This window comes from Myodes glareolus, chromosome 25 (assembly GCF_982192425.1).
Source record: "Myodes glareolus chromosome 25, mMyoGla1.1, whole genome shotgun sequence".
Lineage (NCBI taxonomy): Eukaryota > Metazoa > Chordata > Mammalia > Rodentia > Cricetidae > Myodes > Myodes glareolus.
The window spans coordinates 45,333,613-45,342,933 of record NC_142050.1 but is presented as its reverse complement, the minus strand read 5'-3'; the positions used below and the strand labels follow the sequence as shown (position 1 = coordinate 45,342,933).

The 9,321-nt window shown below is 51.5% G+C and overlaps 1 protein-coding gene across 1 annotated transcript in view; it reads right to left on the bottom strand.

The window, feature by feature from the left end:
- Positions 1-4,207: 4,207 nt before the first annotated feature.
- Positions 4,208-9,321, bottom strand: part of Znf282 (zinc finger protein 282) — a 28,084-nt gene continuing 22,970 nt past the window's right edge. Inside the window, exon 8 of the mRNA XM_085683993.2 lies at positions 4,208-6,680. Coding sequence (XP_085540119.2) covers positions 5,809-6,680 — 872 coding nt within the window. The 3' untranslated portion in view covers positions 4,208-5,808. The remainder of the gene's footprint in view (positions 6,681-9,321) is intronic.

The window sequence follows — 9,321 nt, the reverse complement described above, 5'->3', positions numbered from 1 at the left end:
CACATGGTGGCTCACAACCATCTGTAATGAGATCTGGTGCCCTCTTCTGGTCTGCAGCATATATGTAAGGAATACGCTGTATACATAATTAATAAATAAATTTAAAAAAAATTAAGATTTGGGGATTTCCCAAGTATATCCCAGAGAGAAGGGCTGAGGAGGCCCCAGAATAGAAGAATAGAAGAATAGAAGCAAGCTGCCCCTTAGTGAGACGGGGAAAATACAGGATGGAGAAAGATCAGGATGGTAGGTTCTGAGACATTGGTGATAAGAATAATTCAAAGTCTTTAAAGAACGGAGACAGAAGCCGGGCATAGTGGCGCACACCTTTAATGTCAGTGCTTGGGAGGTGGTGGCAAGTGGATCTCTGTGAGTTTGAGGCCAGCCTGATCTATATAATGAGTTCCAGGACAGCCAGAGCTACATAGTGAGACCTTGTCACAAATACACAACATAAGAACAGAAACAGCTGACGGGTTCGGTATAATATCAGGTCATTTGCTGTGCCGTGCTAAAGGAGGTGCTTTCTCCGAGGCTCTGACTTGTAAAGTATAAAGGCCTATTACACTTAAGTGTCTTAGGGGGGAAATCAGTGCAGAGCCATGGGGAGACCAGCCCTGGGCCCACAATTTGCCCTGTAGAGTTCTTTATAACATTAATGTCCAACAGGCCCAGGATGATTAGTCAGGACTGGTGTGTCTTTTCTCCCCATTTTCCCCTTATTCTCACCACCAATGTCCAATACCCAGGAACCAGATCTAGAAAAAAAAAAAGCCAATATGACACTAAAATCCTAAAATCCTTGATCATAAGATATTTTTGTTTGGAGTTGGTGACATAACTCGGTTGAGTTTTTGACTTGTACACATAAGCCTCAGGCACAGGCTCAGCAATGTATAAAGCCTGGGGGGTGGCACATGCCTGTAATCCCAGCACTCAGAAGGCAGAGGCAGGAGGATCAGAAATTAAAGGTTATCCTTGGCTACATAGGAAGTTGCAGGCCACTCTGAACTACATGAGACCATCTCAGAAAGGAAAAAAGAAGGAAGGAAGGAAGGGAGGGAGGAAGGAAGGAAGGAAGGAAGGAAGGAAGGAAGGAAAGAGAGGCTTAAAAGCAATACAGTAAAAGAGTGCTTATCTAACATCTAGGAAGCCCTGGGTTCAAAATTTAGCATCAACCACCCCACCAAAAACGGTGGGGTGGCACTTGCTGTGGCGGCATGAGGACCTACATTCAAATCCTCAGGGCCACATAAAAAGCCAGGTATAGCCGGGCGGTGGTGGGACACATCTTTAATCTCAGCACTCAGAAGGCAGAGGCAGGTGGATCTCTGTGAGTTCGAGACCAGCTTGGTCTATAGTTCTAGGACTGGCTCCATAGCTACTGGAAAACCCTGTCTCAAAAGAGCAAACAAAAACAGTCAAGTATACCTGTAGCGCCAGTGTGCTGTGGGCAGCGGAGGAGGAACAGAAGGGCTTGCTTGCTGCCAGCTTAGCTCAGGTCCAGTGAGAAACACGCTCGCTCTCAAGGGAATAGGCAGAGAATGAAAGAACAGGACCCAGCAACCTCTGCTCATGTACACGAGAGCACCACACACAAAATATGTTTGCTCAGAAATTAAAAATCCATTTCACTTTTAAAAGGAACATTTACCTGTATTTTTGTCATTTTCAACGGTCTCTGGCTTATCCCGGCTTCTCAGAACTTCCACTGAATCCTTTCTGACCTCCTTTGACAGGTCAGAATGCTGCTCTTCTACCAAGTTCTACAGGGGTGCACCACAGTGGCCCCCAGGCTTGTCGATGGTCGTCTGTGGGACAGCTGAATACTCCGTCTTCATGGCCTGCACTATGCCTCACCATCTAACTATACCTCCGACAAGTTTGTACCTCTCTACCCTGGATACATCAGCCTTCTTCTGGCCTCACAGTCCCTGTCTCCCTGACTTCCTTCCCCATGCAGCTCATGCTTCAAGCCCGACCTCTCCAGGAGTTGCACCTGCTGCTTCATGCACCACGAGCTCAGCACGTCTTACATAGGCCAGCTACAACAAGCACTACTACCTACTACCTGGGATTGCCCCTTTCTTCTTCGTGTGGGTCAGCCTCCCAACTCCTGACACATGTAGATCATCCCCCAGCACAGTGCCTGTCCTGACTGACGAGGTCTAAAATCTCAAAACGGGTAATTCAGTGAATGATATAAAAAGACCAGCATCCTGAAAGTTACTGCCTTTGGTCAGTTCTGAGAGCACAGCAGCTTATTGTCTCGGGACTGAGGTCACTCATGGTGTAGCTGAAGGCACCAGTACAACCATAGAGCTCCAGAAGCCCACTGGAGCATGCGTCAAGAACCCACAGGGAGGCGCTGTGGGCGTTGGTGCTCGCTGGCTATGGATGGCTTCTCTAGGCCAGGGTTCTCCAGCATTCTGTGTCGTGCCACTGTGGCAAGCCTACAGAGATCAAGCATGTGTTTCCCACGTCTATCCTCACGTAGCTACATGGCTCCGTTCTCCCACATGCCCTCTCTCGTCTACATTTCAAGCTTAACAAGAATAGGGTCTTACACGTGGTCACTAAATGTTCAGTAATGATCAAAGGCCATCTATCGTCCGTCTTATCCTCAAAACACTTTCTCTATAGAATGACACAACTCACAAAATGCTAAGGGACCAGGTCAAGCTTGGTGGTGCACGCCTTTAATTCCAGCACTCAAGAGACAGAGGCATGCAGATCTCTGTGAGTTCCAGACCAGACTGGTCTACATAGCAGGTTCTAGGCCAGGCAGGACTTCATAGTGAGACACCGTCTTTAAAAACAAAACCAAAAAGTGTTCCACAGGGTGCATGCCTTTAATCCCAGCAGTTAGGAGGCAGAGGCAGACAGGTGTCTATATGTGAGGCCAGTCTGGTCTACAGAGCAAGTTCCAGGATAGCCAAGGCTACACAGAGACCTTGTGTCAAAAAACAAAACAAAACAACAAACATAAAAACCAAAAAAACCCAAAAGAGTTAAGGGACTCAGGACTCAGGTCGTGCCCAGTGTCACACAGCAGTTCTCTGGAGGGCAGACATGACGACCGCGAAGTCTACGGGAGACCTTGGTCCACAGTTACAATAAAACAAACAAAATACAACCACTGGGTCTATGGTATTGGCAGGGAGGCTGTTGATGTCCCTTGTGGAAGGAGGGGGGAGATCACAGCTGACCTCACCAGAGGACCCAGTCAGCGCCCCCCCCACTCCAGCTGTACATCATTGCAGACATGCTAATGTATGAGGTAGCAAACTGACTGAGGGTGGAACTCTGCAGTGGCGCTGCTGCCCGAGTTGTCCAAGCTTCTGCAGTTAATCTTGGTAAGCGCACTCACCAAGCTGCACTGGGTGGAATCCATCTTTGGTTTGTTGGAGTGAATACTACTTATATGGCTCCCCAGGCCCCTCCTGGTTTTGAGCAGCAGCCTTTGCAAGGCTTCTGTACCGAGAAGGGTGTAGTGAGCATACAAAGAAATGTTGCGATCCACGAGTCAGCTGTTTTGTTTGGACAATGAGCACAGGTCCAGAAGGGCCTAGAAGCTCTGAGTGCTAGATGTTTTAGTCTTCCTGGCTCCCCACACCCCTCTCACTATCTGAGCCTATTAGCTCTCTCTCTCTCGCTCTCTCTCTCTCTCTCTCTCACACACACACACACACACACACACGCCTGGAGAGATGGGTTCTTGCTATTCTTGCAGAAGACTTGGATTTGGTTTCCTAGCACCCGCATCAGGAGAATGCCGCGGAGGGCTCCAGAGCCTTGGCTGTCAACAGCTCCATCACCATACCTCTTTGGGAATCAGCTTCTTGGGGGTAAAACAAAGGAACTCAAGCTATGTGTTAAATGTTTTAAACTTATGTCTCAGTCACTATTACCCCTCCCCCACACACTTCCAGCAGTCAAAAATATTTGGATCTTACTTTCCATGATTTAGATTATGAATTATTGTCTTTGTACGCGTCAATCCCTGAACGGGAGGGTCCCCTCCTACTCTGCTAGAACTCCACTGAACCCTCCCTTGTACTCATTTCAAGATAACTTGTTTTCCTAAGATCAGCCTCCTTCAAAAAGCTGAGTGAAGAAATTCCAGCTTATTGGGTTGCAGTTCATTGAGGAGGTCTGCTGGAGGATGCCATGCTGGAGGACCCTCCAGCTTTGGGAACATGCAGTCTGCAATCTGGATACCTTTTATTTAATTTCAAGAATTCCCTTTGCACGGCAGAAAGGGGTCTGAGGAAAGCGGAGCAGCGCAGATGAGCAGGACAGAAGCAGAGCGCTCACAAAGGTGGTGCCGTGAAATGCCGGCCACCCACCACGCTCCCTAGCTGGGAGAGCAACAGGATCCACAAGAGGAGCAGGAAAGCCATTTTAGACACAAACAAGGGTCCTGGGGCATGCCACCCCACCCCAGTGCCTGGCCATGCAAGATGCTGAAATGGAGACTGGCCCACCAGGCTGCGGTGCTGGGAGCCGCGGAGCGATGCACCAACATGAAAGGGAGTCCTTTGGCGCTTCCCAAGGCGCCGGCAGGGTCAGAGCATAGTAGGTCTGTGTCCATGTCCATGAGCACAATCAGTTAACAGATAGCACCAACTGGGATGCCCAGGGCAGGAGAGAGCTCAGGCTCTAGCACCCACTTGCCCAGCCCTCCTGGGCAGTCTCATTTCTTGGTGGCTACTCTGGCAGCCGGTCTTTCCTCACCCTGTGCCCTGGGAAACTGGAGTAAATCATCAGGGTGAGGTCTGACCCAGGGCACCAGCTGCCTCTGGAGGGTCTGGCCTTAACTGTGCAGTGAAAAGCTGCTGCTGCACCTGACTGAATGATCAGAGTTGGGAAGGACGGGCTGGGGGACCAGGATGCTAGGGCCCACGTTCAGGCCAAGAGCCTAACCAAGAACAAGCCTAGTCATTTTACAGCCAATCAGTTCCCCATTCCCAGTAACCCCAGGAGTTGGCCCCTGTTGCTTCTGAGGGGATTTGGGGGATCCGGGGAGGGAAGGGAGAGAGGAGAGAGACCAGGAAGGCCAGGTGAGAGCGGTCTGAGACCGACAGAGGTAGGCAGTGTGTGCGGTGGGGACACTGCACTGGGCTGGAGCCCGGGTGCGGCTTGGCCGCAATGTTCTCATGCGGTCTTGCTAAAAACTATCTCACCTGTGTCTCACTTTCCTCAGTTACCACATCAGGAAAACCCTACCCCACCTATCTCGAAGGGATAAGCTAAGGGTGTAAATAGTTAACGGATAGAAAACACTTCTTAAAAAAGTATAAAGCGCTGTTAGAGCGCGAGGCAGTGTTGTCACGAGAATGTTACCCTTAGCGCATCCCTCAGTTTCCATTGCATCTTCGCTTTCTTTTTCAGGGCGTCTCCTCACCATAGGATGAATAGTATTTCCTTATTTCAGAAGGGTTTTGAGACTCCCTGGTCACTTTCCCTGATCAGATCTGTGGCCCCGGTGGCCAGTGGGCACCCTAGGAAGTTCGAGGCGTATCCAAACGATTTCTGCTGCCTTGCTGTCCCTCTGGAACCTTCCCTGGCCACTGGGTCCACCTTATGAGATGAACTGAACTGTCCATGAGAGTTGGACAGTACTGGGGTACCCCGGTCCACCCCTTGGAATACCCTGTCTGGAGTGCAATTCCTGTGCCGATTTCCAGCAGGAGGTGGGGAGAGGGCGGGGAGGTGCGCTGAGAACGGTGGGGCAGGAGGTTTGGTCCTCAGGAACCCTGGCCTGCCCCAACTCCAGTCTGGTCCTCCCCGCCCCCCAGCCCAACCCTAGTCTCGTTCTGGCGGCACCTGGAGCGGCCGCGGGGCCCCCAGGCCCGGGCCGTTGTGCACGCGCAGGTGGTCCTTGAGTGACTCCTTGTAGCGGAAGCTCTTGCCGCACTCGCCACACGTGTAGGGCCGCTCGCCCGTGTGGATGCGCTGGTGCTTTAGCAGGTTCTGCTTGCGGATGAAGCTCTTGCCACAAAGCGCGCACTGGAAGGGCCTCTCGCCCGTGTGCAGCCGCTGGTGGTTCTGCAGGTGCTCCTTGCGGCTGTAGGTCTTCTCGCATTCGGAGCATTTGTAAGGCCGCTCGCCACGGTGCGTCATCTGGTGGCGGATGAGGCCGGAGTGGCAGTTGAAACTCTTCTCGCACTCGGCGCATTCGTAGGGCCGTTCCTTGGTGTGGCTGCGGTGGTGGATGATGAGGCTCTTGCGCACGCCGAAGGTCTTGCCACACTCCAGGCAAGAGTAGGGCTTGCTGCGCGCACCGTGAGCCAGGAGGCTTCGCCGCAGGCCGCCCGGGCAGCAGCTGCCGCAGCCACTGCCCGCACCCGCGCCTGCATCGGTACCGCTGCCACTACCCGCACCAGTGCCGCCGCCGCCGCCGCCGCCGCCACCACCACCGCCACCGCCACCGCCACCGCCGCCACCTCCGCTGCCGCCGCCGCCACCTCCCGCGCTGCTTTCCCCACCCGGCTGAGTCTCGCCTCCGGTACTGCGCTCCCCCGGAAGCGTGGGGAAGCCGTCCTCCAGTAGGCTGCGGTTCCCGGGGCCGCCAGGGTTCTCTGGCACCGCCAAGGCGGGCAAGCTCTGCTGGTGAGGTTGAGGTTGAGGCTGCGCAGAAGCCGGGGGTGGGTTCTTCACCAGCAGCAGACTGTCACCTAGAGGTGGGGAGAGAAACAGAAGTGACATGCTGATAGTGCTCTTCTTCGGGATCCCACAGCATCCCAGAGTGGGGCTTGATCCTCTGGGCCTCAGTTTCTCTAATAAAATGATATCAAATGCTAACCAATGCCCTGGCGCTTTGGAATTAGGGATAGGAAAGCCCTCCAGATCTCTTCTGCTACCCAGAAGTCAACTTACTTCAAAGGAAGACTGTTCAGGAGTCTAGAGCACCAGCCCTTCCTTGAGATCTCGGTTGGATTCCCAGTATCCACAACGCAGTTCAACTGTCTAACTCTAGTTCTAGGGGATCTGATGCCCTCTTCTGGCCTCCATGGGCACCAGGCACACCCAGGGAGCACAGATATAGACATGCTTGTAGGCTCACACACACACACACACACACACAAATACGCACATTTAAAATTTTGTAAATATAGAGTAAACTGGGTACAGTGACACACACCTTTAACCCCAGCACTCTGTGGATCTCTGAGTTCGAGGCCAGCCTGGTCTACAGAGCAAGCTCCAGGACAATGTTATTTATCTTTGGAGATTCTCTCAAGGTGAAGGAGAGAATTTTCCCTAGGTGAAAACCCATCTAGAATCTTACCAGAATGGAACACTGTGAGCTCAGGCTCAAACCTAAGAAAGATGTGCAGTTAGGGCCTGAAAAGAAGGGTGACCAGGATGGTGTGAGTCCTATCAGGACCTAAGGGAACCTGGCCTCTAACAAAACTGTGACGCCATTTCACAACATGTCTCACCAGGAAACTGCTTCTGTCCAGGCAATGGTGCCTTTCCTTTACAGCCTAAGCTCACCACTGTTCTGGGTACCAGAGTGTGTGTATGCATACATGTGTGTGTGTGTGTGTGGCAGGGGGAGCAGTGGGCAGAGTCCATGTGTCAGAACCATGACCTCAGTTCCCTATATTTAGGAGTCTTCTTATGCCTCCTCCTCCATCATAATATTATGTCCTCCCCCTGAAGAGGAGCTGAGGAGCCTGACCCCCGTTCAGAGGTAGCCTGTGGAAGATTTGCCCCACCCCTTTCTCTCCTCAGTACTCCCACTTGGGAGTACAGCTAAATGGAGGCCACTTTTCAAGTCACAACCGCCACGTTTCTACCCTATCCTTGAGACTCGCTGGTCCCTGAAGCCAGTTCTTAAATACCACCTTACACAGACCAGGCTGCCCTGCCTTCTGGCCTAGTCAACCTTGACCACTATTTCTAGAGGAGTGGTCAGGAACGAAGCCAAATTCATTCTCACCTGTCCTCCGGATGCTCAAATGCATTGTCCTGGCTCCACAGCATTTTGTGGGATTGGCTCTGGCCCCTGTAGCAGCCACACCATGGGTTTTTGCTGCTGCTCCACCACAGCCTGTGACCTCACTGCGTTCACGTTCGTTAATTCCCAGAGACGCTTCCCGGGGAACCCACCTGTACTATCTTACTCTTATAATTCTTGACTCTCAGCATGACCAGTGTCCACTTTCTCCACTCTCCAGCATGCTCTGTAGCCCAGCCTCTTTTTTTTTTTTTTTTGCTTGGCCCAATTTAGCGCTCAAGGTCTAGCGGTACAATCACTCGATGGCGAACACTCTGGTGGCTTCTGATTCCTCCACAGTTCACTTGCGTGGAGAATCCCAACCCTCCAACTTCTCTCAAGCACTTGCATGTTGCTGCAGGAAACTGTCCCCCGGTCCTGAGGGCTCCCCTCCCCCGGCCAGTGCTTTCCCCTCTGCCACTGTCGTATCCCAGACCCCACCCTCCCCCAGCTGAGTCTCCTTGTGCATGGCAAAAGAGCTTCAGTTTCCAGTTAGTGCTGGTGACTGGTTCAGATACAAGCAGGTGTGAGAACTCTGCACTGGGAGACTTCTGGAAGGTTCCTTAGTCCTTAAAGCATTTCTTCTCAACCTTCCTAATGCTGTGACCCTTTACTATAATTTCTTAAGTTGTGGTGACCCCAACCATAAAATTATTTTCATTGCTACCTCATTACTATAATTTTGCTACTGTTATAAATCATAATATAAATATCTGTGTTTTCTGATGGTCTTAGGTGACCACTATGAAGGGCCATTTCACTCCCCAAAAGGTGTGGTGGCCCACAAGTTGAGAAACCTTGCCTTAGAGTTTATAGGAAAAAAAAATGGACTTTCCTATGCCCACCAAGTCTGTAGGTAATGCCTGGGACAGCTGATGTGATGTTGACATCAGCCCAAGGTTGGTGCCACACCAAGGTGGCCACTGAAAAGAGATAGAAAGAACCTAGTTCCTCAAAACATAGCAGGGTCCTCAAATCAAGTAAGCCTGACCCTGAACTGCCTATAGTTACACAGAAGAATAAACTTTTTTATCCCTTAAGGTAGTTGAAATCAGGACTCTAAAGGAGTAAAGAGTCTAGGTATTGGAGCTAGACAGATGACTCAGGGGTTAAGAGCACTTGCTGCCCTTCCAGGGGACCAGTGTTGGGTTTTCAGCACCCACAAGGCAGTTCACAACCATCTGTAACTCCAGCTCCAAGGAACCTGATGCCCTCTTCTGACCTCCTTGGGTATGCACATACATGTGCACAGATTACACACACACACACACACACACACACACACACACACACACACACCCTGCCAAAAACTC